At 45.6% G+C, this 14,673-nt stretch overlaps 1 protein-coding gene across 3 annotated transcripts in view; it reads right to left on the bottom strand.

Annotated features, from left to right (window-relative positions):
- Window positions 1-14,673, bottom strand: part of PDE8A (phosphodiesterase 8A) — a 163,922-nt gene that overhangs the window by 30,036 nt on the left and 119,213 nt on the right. For all 3 annotated transcript variants that reach the window (XR_015946898.1, XM_035132259.3, XM_035132258.3), the window contains exons 2-8: window positions 14,083-14,139; window positions 11,116-11,306; window positions 10,010-10,066; window positions 5,922-5,979; window positions 3,436-3,524; window positions 1,355-1,433; window positions 632-769 (exon numbers count right to left, since the gene is read on the bottom strand). Coding sequence is in view for 2 of the 3 variants with exons in the window: in XM_035132259.3 (XP_034988150.3) it covers window positions 632-769; window positions 1,355-1,433; window positions 3,436-3,524; window positions 5,922-5,979; window positions 10,010-10,066; window positions 11,116-11,306; window positions 14,083-14,139 (669 nt within the window). In the remaining variant the exon portion in view is untranslated. The remainder of the gene's footprint in view (window positions 1-631; window positions 770-1,354; window positions 1,434-3,435; window positions 3,525-5,921; window positions 5,980-10,009; window positions 10,067-11,115; window positions 11,307-14,082; window positions 14,140-14,673) is intronic.

Here is a 14,673-nt window from a genome sequence, read left to right as displayed (position 1 = left end):
AGCTTCTTAGGGCTTTACAGCAATAGTATACCACTTCAGTGTACCTGAAGGAGCATCTCCACCCCCATCATCCAGCCCGGACACTGAGGTCCAGCACCGCGGGCCTTCTGGCGGTTCCCTCACTGCAAGAAGTGAGGTTACAGGGAACCAGGCAGAGGGCCTTCTCGGCAGTGGCACCTGCCCTGTGGAACGCCCTCCCATCAGATGTCAAGGAAATAAGCAACTACCCTACTTTTAAAAAATATCTGAAAGCAGCCTGTTTAGGGAAGTTTTTAATGTTTGATGTTTTATCGTGTTTTTAATATTCTGTTGGGAGCCGCCCAGAGTGGCTGGGGAAACCCAGCCTGATGGGCGGGGTATAAATAATAAAGTATTATTATTATTACTACTACTACTTCAACAACAGACATGTATGCTCATCCTATTTATTTATTGCATTTGCATGCGATGCAGATCAGTTTCCGTGGGGCTGTTGCATTTTATGTTCACAGCAGCCTTGCCAAATAGATGGGGCTGAGAGATCGTGACTTCCCAAAGGCCTCAGAGTTAGCTCCGTGACTGAGCAGCCCAGTCCTAAACCACCACCCAGTCAGATTCACCGCCCGGGTGCCAAACCAAGGCATGCGCTTACCTTTTCTATCTTGATGCAAGAATTAATAGTGTCAAGGAAATCAGCTTTTTTTTCATTTGGAGGCACTTCTGTTAGTTCCTTTCCTATTAATTCGCCCTTCTGATAGCCCATCACGGTTTCAAACGCAGGATTTACGTACTGCAATTTAAATAAAGCACTCCAGTCAAACCAAAAGGAAAGGCATGGTCGTCGGGCTGCAGGTTTTAAATCTTGCTGTGCATTTTTAAAGCAGCACTTTCTCTATACAAGGGGAGCCATGCCAACCCAGCCTAATGCATCAGGTGTCATATGCAATGTTGTGTCTACAGGGTGGGTACAGGTACGGCTTCAAGGGAACAATTTAAAAACCTAAGGCAGGTCCATTAACTTAAATGGGTCTGATCAGAACTGGATACCAACTGCTTTTCAGTTGCTCTGCAACTTACACGCATTTAACTTGTGCCCATTCAGTTTTTTAACAGATTAAAAAGAGGTGGAAAGGGGGCAGGGGGAAATGGCATTGACAATCCCATCCACCACTGAACCCAATGGGTTTCGACTATACGCCAATTTGGCTTTAGGCTCAATCTCCGAAATGTAACCCCCGCATAAGTGGTGAGTTTGCCGTATTTACAATACATAATCTGCCTGTGCAATAACATGGCTATAACACTGTGAACCAGAACAGAGTCATGCAAGGCCTTGGAACAGCATTTGACCCTCGTAAAAGTCCCCAGAACAAACCTGTATTACATGGTCTTCACTTGTAATCTCAATGGCTTCCTGACTTTTCTCTAACGCTGTAAAGATTGAATTACAAGCCCTGCAAAGGAAAGAAAGGATTGGACTCATTAGATTCAAATTTCACGGCTTGCAATTTTGAGAGCTATAAATGACCAAACAAACAAACAAAAAACCCCACCACTACCTCGGAGCAATACATTCAAGAGAGATGATTCTGCTTTGAAGAACAGGAGTAGGAAGTTAGACAGGCCGCTTGGCTTTTTGCCAAGCTCAGCAAAAAGAGAAAGTTGGCCTATATAGAGGCTAACTTATTTATACAGAAAGAGTGTGTGTGTCGTCAGTAAACTCAGTGCATTTCAAACTACCAGAGAGCAGGTCCTTGTCCCCAGGGGCTTATACTTTAAAATGTGACATCTGGGAGATAACTGGAAAAAGGAGAAGGAAACAGAGAGAGGGTAAAAGCCTGGTGTGAACATTTATTCATTTATTTCACCTCCACCAGTTGTTCCCAAACTGAAAACTTGGAAAATGCTGAGGGTCTCGGCAGACCACATCGTGATCTTTTCCTCCTGCTGTAACAACCGTAACATGCTGTGCCAGCTGCTGTACGATTCCTAACTGAATCAAGATGGAACTTCTTAATTTTAGCCTCCCACTGCCTTCTCCCCAACATCATTTCCGACCCATCCCGCTTGCCTTCCGAATGGACCTCAAGATTCCAATAATGGCAGGAGAGTATCTGCTGTGGCTGCTCCCGATATACTTCACAAACACCCTGTGGACTACCACCACTTCTCCCACTCTAGAAGTCTCCAGAGGAGAGCTCTCAGCAACAGCAGATGGGAATCCACAGCCCTCCTGTGCTACTCAAATACAACTCTCACAAGACCCCGCCATCAAGAATGCTTTGATGGTGTTTCCTGCTTGGCAGGGGGTTGGACTGGATGGCCCTTGTGGTCTCTTCCAACTCTACGATTCTCTGATTCTATGATGCCTACAGTCCACCTCCTCTGTTGGAGGAAGTGAACCCCTGAATGCCAGTCGCTGGGAATCACACGTGGGGAGACTGTTCTTACGCTCCTGGCCTGCTTGTGGGCTTCCCATAGACATCTGCTTGGACATCCTGAATACAGGATGCTAGGTAAAGGTAAAGGTAAAGGACCCCTGGACGGTTAAGTCTAGTCAAAGGCGACCATGGGGGTGTGGCACTCATCTTGCTTTCAGGCTGAGGAAGCCGGCGTTTGTCCACAGACAGCTTACTGGGTCATGTGGCCAGCATGACTAATCCGCTTCTGGCGCAACGGGACACTGTGACGGAAACCAGAGGGCACGGATGCTAGACCACGTGGGCCATTGGCTTGAGCCAGAAGGCTCTTCTTTCTTAGGGAAATGATCTCTTCTTACCAACAGGCTAGTTTCCACACACAAGGGGATTTTTATTTTCGTTTTAATTATTGAATTTATATACCGCCTTATACCCAGAGGTCTCAGAGCAGGTCACAGAACAAAATCAAAATATAAAACCACAGAATATATGATCAAAATAAAAACAACAACCCAATAATGCCCCCACCCCATTTTAAAAGGGCATAGGATGTCAGTCAAATAATCGAAAGGCTTGGCTTAAAAGGAAATAAGTTTTTGCCTAGCGCCTAAAGGTGTATAGTAAAGGCGCCAGACGAACTTCCCTGGGGAGAGCATTCCACAGACGGGGAGCCACTGCAGAGAAGGCCTGTTCTTGTGTTGCCACCCTCTGGACCTCAAGTAGAGGAGGCACACCAAGGAGGGTTTAAGAAGATGATCTCAGGATCTGGGTAGATTCATATGGAAAGAGGCGGTCCTTGAGGTATTGCAGTCCTGAGCCATTTTAGGCTTCATGGGTCAAAACCAGCACTTTGAATTGGGCTCAGAAACTAATCGGTAGGCAGTGCAGTCAGACTAGGATCAGTGTAGTATGTTCCAACTGTCTTGCTCCAGTTCTCATGCCAAGAAGGATGGGACCTAGGAGTCTGGCAACATCTGGAATGACACAGTATGCTACACCACTGCATGCTAATGATGTTTAGCTTAGGTAAAATTACCTTAGTTTGAATTGTGCCCGCACTTCTCCAAATTCCAACTGAATGAGTTCGTTGTAACAGGCCATGATGTTGGGATTTTCTACGTATCTCTGTTTAAAAAGAAAAAAGTGCAATGTCTGCATTGATTATTTATCTCTAAATAGAGATAGGATTTAGGTAGCAAATTATTTCCTAAGAGGAAAGACATTCTGCACCCCACACCTGCCCAGATGTCTGCTCAACTATGTGCAGGATCTACAACACTTACTGGATATGGGATGGAATGTCACTGGGCGCATGTGCACACTTGTCATGCTCATGCACATATTCAGTGGTGCATCAGTCAATTCTGGCAGCAATTACCTAACAAAGCAAGCATGTCTACTCAGAAGTAAGTCCCATTGATCCCAATGAGACTTCCACTTAGGTTCAATGGGCCTATATAGCAGCTAGGGGATAGAGAAACCTGCCAATTTTGGTTCCCAAAATTTCTCATTTTTCCAGTCTTAAATTCAGTTCTCCACATTTCTGCAAAAAATTGTGCTTTTTGGGGGGGAGGGGGGAGGGAGAAGGATCCTAAATAAAATCCAGAAGCATTTTAGTGCAGATTTCTCTGCAGCTCTGACTAACAGACCCGCTTTTGCAAAGCAACCCCCTCCAATATATTGCATTTTTGTATGCTATTTTTATGAACCCTGGCTGGAGCTCTGAGAGGAAGAACTGCCTTCATGGGGAGGGAGATACACTGCAACATTTTGCCACGTGCCCTACTTGTTATTTACTTGGCATATAGGATGGCATGCAAAACGTTGTCACCATTCATTTGCTCTATGCAACACACTCTATGTGGGGCTACCTTTGTGCCTGGCTTGGAAACTCCAGCTAGAGCAAAACGTTGCAGCTAGACTGATGATGGGGACAGACTACTGCCAGCACACAATTCTGGTGCTTAAATGCTTACACTGGTTGTTAAACGTAACTAGGCCACGTTCAAGTTTCAGAGCCCTAAAAAATTTGGCCCAGGATGTCTTATATCTTATCCCTTATATCCTGCTCAGTCACAGATAACTTTGTTTGTGTGTGTGTGTGTGTGTGTGTGTGTGTGTGTGTGTGTGTGTGTGTTTCTGCTGGTAGTTCCCCATGGCTCAGGTGCGCAGCTTATCACTGCTAGAAGTCATGCACTCATTGTGGGTCCAAGCCCGTGGAACCCCCTCCCAACTGCAATTAGACCGGCACCCTCCTTGTTGAACTTCAGATTCCTAGAATCATAGAAGTGAGAGAGCTAGTGAGAGATCATGAGAGCTAGTGTTTTGTAGTGGTTAAGAGCTATAGACTCGTAATCTGGTGAACCGTGTTCGCTTCCCTGCTCCTTCACATGCAGCTACTGGGTGACCTTGGGCTAGTCACACTTCGCTGAAGTCTCTCAGCCTCACCCACCTCACAGAGTTTTTGTTGTGGGGGAGGAAGGGAAAGGAGATTGTTAGCCGCTTTGAGACTCCTCAGGGTAGTGATAAAGCGGGATATCAAATCTAAACTCTTGTTCTAACCCCCAGCAATGCAGAAATATGCAACTGTCCCATACAGGGATCAAGCCTGCAACCTTGGCATTATCAGCACCACGCTCTAACCCATGGGTAAGCAAATTAAGGCCTGGGGGCCAGGGCCGGATCTGGCCCAATCGCCTTCTAAATCTGGCCCGTGGACGGTCCGGGAATCAGTGTGTTTTTACATGAGTAGAATGTGTCCTTTTATTTAAAATGCATCTCTGGGTTATTTGTGGGGCATAGGAATTCATTCACCCCCCAAAAAATATAGTCCGGCCCCCCACAAGGTCTGAGGGACAGTGGACCGGCCCCCTGCTGAAAATGTTTGCTGACCCCTGCTCTAACCAACTGAGCTATCCAGGCATGGCAAGGACTTTCTTATTCCAGCGGGCATCAAGGGTGGCTTTTACTGTTTTACTCTCTGCATTGTTTGTTTTTATGTACACCACTTGGAAAGACTAATGATATAGCAGTATAAAAGTGCCGTCAATAAGTGTGTGTGTGTGTGTGTGTGTGTGTACACCATACTTTTCCGTGTATAAGACGAGGTGTTGTTGTTGTTTTTACTGTAAAATAATGTTTTAAAAGGCGGGGGTGTCTTATACATGGGAGGCGGGTGATTGGTTGCAGGTTTGAGCAGGAGCTTGTCAGCGGCGATTTTGTTGTTGCTGGTGGCTGTTGATTGGGTGGGTGATTGGTCGCTGCGGCAATTGTTGCTTTGGAATGGCTGCTGCTTCTGCGACACGAGCAATAGTCAGTGTTTGTCAGTCTGGTGATTTTATGATTCCCCCCATAAAAAAGCTCAACAAGCTTGGGCAACCCTCCCCCCCCAAAAGCTCAACAACTCTGGGCCCTCTTCCCCCATTTTCTTAAATTTGAGTCCCCAAAATTAGGGGGAGTGTTATACACAGGTGAACTAAATATAGATGGGCTACAAATATCAACTTCAAACACTATACTTACCCTCGTGAAGCCAGCAGAAATGAAGGGTAATATTGAGGATTCTTCACGATCTGCATGCCTTAAAAGGAGAGGAAGAATGGACAGATGTCAGACATTGATTTTTCTCCCAGCTAAAAATGTTAGCATCTGCAGTCTGCTGTCAAAGGACACTTTGTAAATAAGGTGCATGAGATGTCTGTCATGGCCGTAATCCAGCAAAGGTCACATAGGCATGCATCCTGCTGGATTCCATGAGAACTTCATGTTTTTTAAATCTATGTATATATCTAAAAATGCACATCCTGCTTCTCAGTTATAGCTCCCTCCTGCAAGTCTGAAAGAACATTATTACAACTACTAGTCTCATTCAGCCCGTTAAGAAAACGGGCGCTAGAGGTGCGACAGGGCCGCGGCCTTCCCTCCCTTTCTGCGCTCGGCCGCAGGGCGCGCCGGGAACTCAATTAAACAAAGCGCTCTCCCATCGTGTCCTGCGGCAGAGCGCAGAGAGGGAGGGAAGGCCGCGGCCCCGCCGCTCTTCCCACAGGCCAGGTAGGGTTGTCAGGAGGCGGAGGCGGCGGACCAAGATGGCGGCATCGGGCTCCGGGGCCGCAGCCCGCGGTGGAGCCGGGAGCCGGATCAGGCTCCCGCCGCCGCGGCCTCAGAACCCAATGCCGCCATCTTGGTCCGCCGCTGCAGGGGAACGGGAGGCAGAGGGTTGAGGGGGGGAGAAACGCGTGTGTGTGTACGTCCAGCCCGTGTCCGTGGGGCACATGCGCATTAGCGTGGACACAGGGACACAGGGACTGGACGCAGAGACACAGGGACTTTATTATATAGGATAGCTGTAAAAAAGCACATGCTACAAACAGTAAGTGTGATGCAACACCAGTGAAGGACATACAGAGCAAATGCCCTGGCGAAATCAGCCTCCATCTACTGTACTTAAAAACTTCCTCCATTCCATATGGAAAGGTCTGAACCAGGGCTGAGGAACCAGATGTTGCTGGACTCAAACTCCCATCAACCCCAGTCAGCATGGCCAATGATCAAGGATGATGGGACTTGTAATCCACCAACATCTGAATGGCCTTAAGTTCCCCATCCCTAGTTTGTATGTTTTAGTTCCAGCTAGGGATGTAAGTAGGAATCTTTCCTGGTTCCATCCTATATTCTTTGCATGCAACATTGTTTCTCTTCTGCTGCAGTGTGTCTTCCGCCCAAAGTTACATTATTCATCTTGCTGTCCTCTGTGGTGAAACTATGTAACTGTTGTTCTTTATGTAATTAACCGCATAAATTATGTTGTCATTACATTAGTCGACTGCATTAATTCCAGTGCAAAAGAAATACAATGCAAACTTTGGGGCGGGTGGATGTAATTGATTAAGTATCGTTTGCGGGTGGAAAGCAAAGACAGCAGCAAATACTGATTGTATTCTCTGGATTGATTTCCGTTCCGGACATGGGATGCACATGTGACACTGGCAATTTCCACTCCTCTTTCCACCAGGAAACAGCCCTAATTAAAGTTGCCTATTACTTTTTTCCTTAAGAAGTGTTGAATACCGTGCGTTCTTGTTTATTTATTTAAATTGGGGTGATTTAAAAGAAGATATAATATTTGTGAAAATGGTTTGCGCCAGTGACGGTTCCAGGCTTATTAGGTGGGTCGGGGGTCGGTAGACTAAGGCATCCTCAACTGACCTCCCTCGCAAGGAATCTATCTCATCTCACTGCCATTGTTACCAACTGTAGATGTTCCTTCTCACTATGGCCAACCAGATGCCTATAGGAAAGCTACAAGTAAGACAAGTAAGACATGGTGCCACGGTGCTCTCCCTGCTCAAGATTCCCAGTACTGCTTCCATTCATTTGTTCACTGGCTTGTGGGACGAGGTCACTAGCATTACTCGAGCCAATGTTGAAGCCTAGAGGGCGCCCTTGGCCAAAACAGTCTTGCCTCCCTGTGGGACCATAATCCTAGTGGTGGAGGAACCAAGGGAGAGCTGAAGGCCCTTATTCAAAAGCCCACCCCCAACTTTCTAGATTTTGGGGTACTGTGGCGAATTTGAAACGGTTATGTTATGTTTTTGTTTCGCAACCGACCTATCGAAGGGTTAACCCAGACTCCTGGTTAACTGGCAGCAACATTCCATGGGAGGTGTGGCCTGCATGGGGTTTAATGTTAAGGGGAACAGTTATGTCAGTTGGCGGTTGGGGTTTTTTTGTGTGGGAGCTTGGGTGGTTGTGGAGAAGGTAGAATTTAGAGTAGATGAAGTAGTGGATAGGTATTCTGTTATTTGATTACCAAGAACGTTATCTGTGAAATTAAGTTTGTACCAATGTTACCAGAAAGCAACCATTAAGATTCAAGCCAATAAATAACCATCTTTAAAGTGTCACATTAGTAATCGTCTATTTTATTTTCCAGCTAAGGTACCCAGGAACCCAGGTGGTGGGGAACTCTTTTAAACTGTCAAAACTGCCTTTTAGAGGAGAAAGGTTAGTTTGTGGCTGAGAGTGCACCAAGAAAGGGGGGGGGCTAAAGGAGGAGACAGGTTCTGAGTGATAATAAAGTTACCTCAGGAAGGAGGCTAGCTTTACAGTAAGGGAGGTTCTAGTGAAGGGAAACCCTTATCTGAGCGCACATAGGAACAGTCTTATTTATAGCCCCAAGTCTATATAGGTACCTGGTCACGTTTAGGCTGGTAGATGACTCTCTTTTATTTTTGAAAACCCACAAGTGCTAGAGGGTTTAAAGAAAGGCTAGAGGGATAAGTGGGAGGTTTTATTTACCTCAGAAATCCCTGCTAGTGCTTTTAATAATTGAGAGGTCAGAGTTATAAGACGGAAAGTGAGAGGGACTTTCGTCTCAGGTACCGTGTTCAACCCCCCCCTCCCCAGTTAAAGAGGTGGATCTGGTGCCATTATGTGTGGTTTTACACATTGCAGAATGGGCCCCTATTTTTTTGGAGGGGGGCATCAGTTGCCACAGAAATACAACCTGCCCCCAAGTCCATGTTCAGTAGCTGCACAGCCAACTAACATCACAAGTTAAGGTGGGAACGTGATAAGAGGTGCTAAAGATTATTTGCCGCGTAAAGGTAAAGGGACCCCTGACCATTAGGTCCAGTCGCGGATGACTCTGGGGTTGCGGAGCTCATCTCGCTTTACTGGCCGAGGGAGCCGGCGTACAGCTTCTGGGTCATGACTAAGCCGCTTCTGGCGAACCAGAGCAGCACACGGAAACGCTGTTTACCTTCCCGCCAGAGCGGTACCTATTTATCTACTTGCACTTTGACGTGCTTTCAAACTGCTAGGTTGGCAGGAGCTGGGACCGAGCAACGGGAGCTCACCTCGTCGCGGGGATTCAAACCACCGACCTTCTGATCGGCAAGCCCTAGGCTCTGTGGTTTAACCCACAGCGCCACCCGCGTCCTGTACAGTGTAGAGGAAGTGAATAGAGAGAGAGGCGCACATGGATGCTCAACGGAGTTGGGAATGAAGCAGATGTAGAACTTACAATGACATTATTCATAGCAGCAAGGCTAGTAACAGTCGGATATTAGAAATCCCCACAGACACCAGACATCATGCAATGGTAAATGAAATTCTGGAATCCAGGCAGGGAAGGGTCTCCTCGTGAAGCATGAGGACTCCCCACTTGTATATGGGTACCCACTCATGCACATTTCACTTACATGTGGGGGGCCCCTGAAAATAGCCCCCGCATAAGTGGGGAGTCCCCCATATAGCTTTTTGACAAAATCAATATATTATAAAAGCTGCAAAGAAGATTGAGCTGGTCAAAGATTTATTGAGAGATGGTGCTTGTTTATTAATTTCTGGAGCTGGGAATGTCATGACAACCTTCAACAGCCAAGTTCAATTGAATTTAAAGTGATTTGAAGTGTCGATAACTTTACGGTGCAATCCTAGCCACCCAAAAGTAGGTCCTATTGAATTCAATGGGGTGTACTCCCAGGTAAGTGAAATCAGGGTTGTAGGCCACGCTGGTTTTCAGAACTATAGGCTTACAACAACAAATTTTGCATTCACGGGTTATATTACATGTGAACATAAAAAACATAATGGGAATTCTCATTTACCTCCTCACTACACCAATGATAACAGTGTTTTCGGACGGCTTTCTTGTTCTAATGGACCTTTAAAAACAAGGAGGGAAATCAGAACAATAAATTCCACAATACGTCTTAAAGTAAGCATGACAGTGTTTATTTTGTTTCCGTTAATATATGTTTAAATAAAAAAGCCCCCCAAACTGAATATTAACTATTGATTGGAAAAGCTTTCCTCAACTTGGTTTCTTCCAGATAACCTGGATCGCAACTCCAACCAGCCCCAGTTAGCACAGCTGTCATAAAAGCCGCTAATTCATAATAAAAAGATCAAATATCATCAAAACATAATCACATATTTGAAAATGAAGATTGCTAATTTAAATTCATTTCAACAGCTGTTTTAGACTGTTTATCATTAATATACCCTAACAGCGTAGGTAGAAAATAATAATAATATAAAAATACATTATCCTATATTAAGGTAAAGGTAAAGGACCCCTGGACGGTTAAGTCCAGTCAAAGGCAGCTATGGGGTTGTGGCACTCATCTCACTTTCAGGCCGAGGGAGCTGGCGTTTGTCCGCAGACAGCTTTCCGGGTCATGTGGCCAGCAGGACTAAACCGCTTCTGGCACAACAGAACACTGACAGAAGCCAGAGCGCACGGAAACGCCGTTTACCTTCCAACCACACCAGTACCTATTTATCTATTTGCACTGGTATGCTTTCGAACTGCTAGGTTGGCAGGAGCTGGGACAGAGCAATGGGAGCTCACTCTGTCATGGGGGTTTGAACCACCGACCTTCCAATAGGCAAGCCCAAGAGGCTCAGTGGTTTAGACCACAACCCCAACTGAGTCCCTTATACTATACCATACTAGTAGTAACACCTCAAACGTAGCCCAGTAGCAAATTGGCAACCATTGCAGATCTCTGCGCAGAGGTGTTACTATATGCTGACAAGGTCTCAATCCTGTCAGGAGTATTGTTTCAGCTTCTGGAACAAGCCCAAGGGAAGCCCCACATAGAGTGCATTGCAGTAGTCCAGTCTCGAAGGTTATTAAACTTGGAGCTGAAATGTATCACTATATTCCCCCCCCCACACACACACCAAGTGCCTAGGGCAGAGCATTCACCTGCATAGAGCTTCTGCATCAAAGTATCTTGAATGCCTATGATCAACAATGATGATTTCATGGTGTTTCTCCAGAAAGCACTCGAGGGCAGATTCTGGCGTCCTGGCAATGTTACACCGAAATCCAGCTTTCTCACATGCCCAGCAGAATCCATTACTCTGGTTGTCTTCTTTGGCAAACACTAGAAGTACCTGGGCTCAAGGAAAAGAGAAGGGGAGTAAGCGTTTTTCATTTCATATACACAGTCGTACCTTGGAAGTCGAATGGAATCCGTTCCGTAAGTCCGTTCGGCCTCCAAAACGTTCGTAACCCAAAGTGTGGCTTCTGATTGGCTGCAGGAAGTTCCTGTAGCCAATCGGAAGCTGCGGAAGCACCGTCGGATGTTCGGCTTCCAAAAATAGTTTGCAATCCGGAACAGTCACTTCCGGGGTTGCGATGTTCGGGAGCCAAATCGTTCGAGAACTAAGCTGTTTGACTTCCAAGGTACGATTGTATATCACATCAGAGAGAGAGAGAGAGAGAAGGAATGAGAGAGTGTAAGCAATTGGAGGGAAAAAGATGCACAGGCTTAACTGACTCAATCACGACTCCAGCATTTCATTGTAAAGTGAGCTACATTTCTTTGCCATCTTTCCTCCAAGGAGCTCAAGGTGGCAGACATAGTTCTCCTCCCCATTTTATCTTCACAGCAACCCTGTGAGGTAGGTTGGGCTTAAAAGACAGTGACTGGCCCAGGCTTCGTGGCTCAGTGGGGATTTGAACCTTGGACTTCTGGGTCTTAGCCTTTGCTTGGCTTTCCTTTTATATATCATGTTGTTGTTGTTGATGATGATGATGTTGTTTATTGTTGTTGTTGTTTTATATATTGCCCTTCATCATAAGATCTCAGGGCAGTTCACAGAATAAAATATAGTACAGGATAAAAACAAGTAAATAATTAAAAACAAAACAGCAAAACTCTTAGACACACACACCCTTTCCCACAGACACATTGCAAAGGCTGTAGAATATTAATCAGCCACGGACTTGGTTTTTTCCTGGTACTTAAAAATATATAATGGAGGGGCTTGGCGAACCTCCCTGGGAAGAGCATTCCACAAATGGGGAGCTACTACAGAGAAGGCCTGTTCTCATGTTTCCACCCTCCAGACCTCATGTGGAGGAGGAACACGAAGAAGGGCCTCAGATGATAAAAGCAGATCAGGGGTCAACTTTTTCAGCAGGGGGCCAGTCCACTGTCCCTCAGATCTTGTGGGAGGGCCGGACTATATTTTTTTTGGGGGGGGAATGAACGAATTCCTATGCCCCACAAATAACCCAGAGATGCATTTTAAATAAAAGGAAACATTCTACTCATGTAAAAACACACTGATTCCCAGATCACCTGCGGGCTGGGTTTAGAAGGCGATTGGGCCAGATCCGCCCCCCGGACCTTAGTTTGCCTACCCATGGTTTATATAGTCCAACTGAGCTGCAAAATTCAGAGAAATGCAAATTCCGAAGGATGGCAGTGTTTTGGTTTGTGGGCTTTTTCTGAAAGTGCAGATGGGGAAGGTTGGCCTTTAAATGTTAACTGAATCGACTTTCTCCTGCACCTATGCCTGCTCTCCACTTTCCCCCTTATAAACCTTCGACATCTAGCAATTGCAATTAAACACGGTCCCTTTTAACACTTCGGTTTACCCTTCTGAGCAATTCCAGGCATTCCAATGACGCTTACCCTTTGGATTAGGTTCAGCGGAATGCCTTTCACTAAATCTCCCTGTTTGTATTTAATGCACAATTTTATAAGAGAAAGAGAGAGGGACTTCGAATTTATTTAAAGCCCGGCTTCCATTTATAGCTTCCGAGGGCAACTGGGGGGAAAACTCTTTGCTGAAAGAAAACCCCACCCAGAATTATGCTGCACTTTAAGCTATATTTAGTGAAGCAAATTTAGGACAAATCGGATGGAGGAAGAGCGTTTTGGTACCCGACCAAATCCCTCCCACCAAGCAGAAACATGGAAGCCTGGGGAACACTGCTCTGCAGCAAATGTTTGGCAAAGTTTCTGAATGAATATAAACAGCTTAAGAGCAGGTAACTTGAGAGACTGCCTTATCCCTTTTCTTTGAGAGAGCTTCTCCTGAAAGTTTCAAAGATCTCAGAAGCTCACTCTGCAGTAACTCGGAGCAGGGGCTTCGCTATGGCTGCCCCTGTTTTGCAAAAAAAGCAAAATAAAAAGCATCCCTGTTGAAATATGACAGGTGCCCACGACCGGCACTCACCAGAAACAATTCAGAACATTTTTGTTGTTTGTGTAACAACAACAGCTAGGATTCCCTATGCACAAAAAAATGGAAGGAAGAAGAAGTTCACACCAAAGAAGAATGGATAAGGTGATGGATTGTGCAGAATTGGCAAAGTTAACAGTCAGAATAAGAGAATCTAACAAAGGCTGTTTTGTAGAAGAATAGAAGCCCTTTTCGAACTGTTTAAGGAAATATTATAGTCTGAAGAATTCGCAAGGAGGATTTGAATTATAAGCAACAGAAGGAATTAGAGAATGCAGTATTGATGTGTTGGTATAAGAAATAGAATGCCATGTGCAGCAGAGAGGCAGAAATTAAAACACCATGAAAATGGGGCAGGAAATTGAGAAAATACAAATTGGAATTGAAGTATATATATGCCAAATTTTTGAGCGAGAGGCAAGCAAACAATCAGGTTGCAGCGGTGAAGGGTAGTGTGTGGGAAATTAGAACCAAGGTCTCCTCAGTTTTAGTCTGGTGCTCTAACCACTAGCTGCTCTGACCACCTGGCCACAATAGCTCAATGTTAGGATTGTTTTCAGTTTTAGTGTTCCGTGCATTTACATTTGGCCTTGGTCTGTTTGTTGCCATCGTGCCCTGCTATGAGTGCCCTTGGGCAGCATTTGCAGTTTATATATGTGGGAAATAAACAAGACTTTTGGTTGGCACGGCTTACCTGAAGTTGATCTTGGTGGAGTCTCATAGGCCCAAACTGCACATCTGTTCCCGCTGCCTACAAACAAGAAGATGGGAATTTTAAACAATTCTATACTGCATGTGGGCAGAGAAGAAAAATTACCATATTTTCCTGGCAGGAAGAGAATGCCCCCCATTTCAGAGAAACAGTCAGACTGCCTTGAGGCTGCATATGGGAATTTACCATCAGCGTAGAAACGACAAGGTGACAAATTAACTGATGGATCTCCAAGGCATTTCCATTTGCCATTTCTTGCGGAAAGCGCATGCAAACGTCCTTGGATGAGAGCTTTCTGAATAGTGGCTTCTTCCTTTTTTAAAAAAAAGAGTAAAGGATACACAACCACTTCCAAACAGAGCAAACAAAGGGTTTGATTTACAATTTGGATGAGCTCTTTGATGCTCTGGAGCAGGGCTTTTTTTTTCAGGACGGAACACGCTGGTACTCAATTCAGGCACCTCTCAGGTGGGTGCCAGCGCCATTCTAGGAGAAAGCCACTTCCACCTTAGGAGGAGGTGGAGTTGTGGGCACTCACGACCCCTTAATGTGAGCAGGGGTGTGGTCAGCCCA

Source organism: Zootoca vivipara, chromosome 13, assembly GCF_965207765.1.
Source record: "Zootoca vivipara chromosome 13, rZooViv2.hap1.1, whole genome shotgun sequence".
Lineage (NCBI taxonomy): Eukaryota > Metazoa > Chordata > Lepidosauria > Squamata > Lacertidae > Zootoca > Zootoca vivipara.
This window is presented reverse-complemented; position numbering and strand designations above follow the sequence as displayed.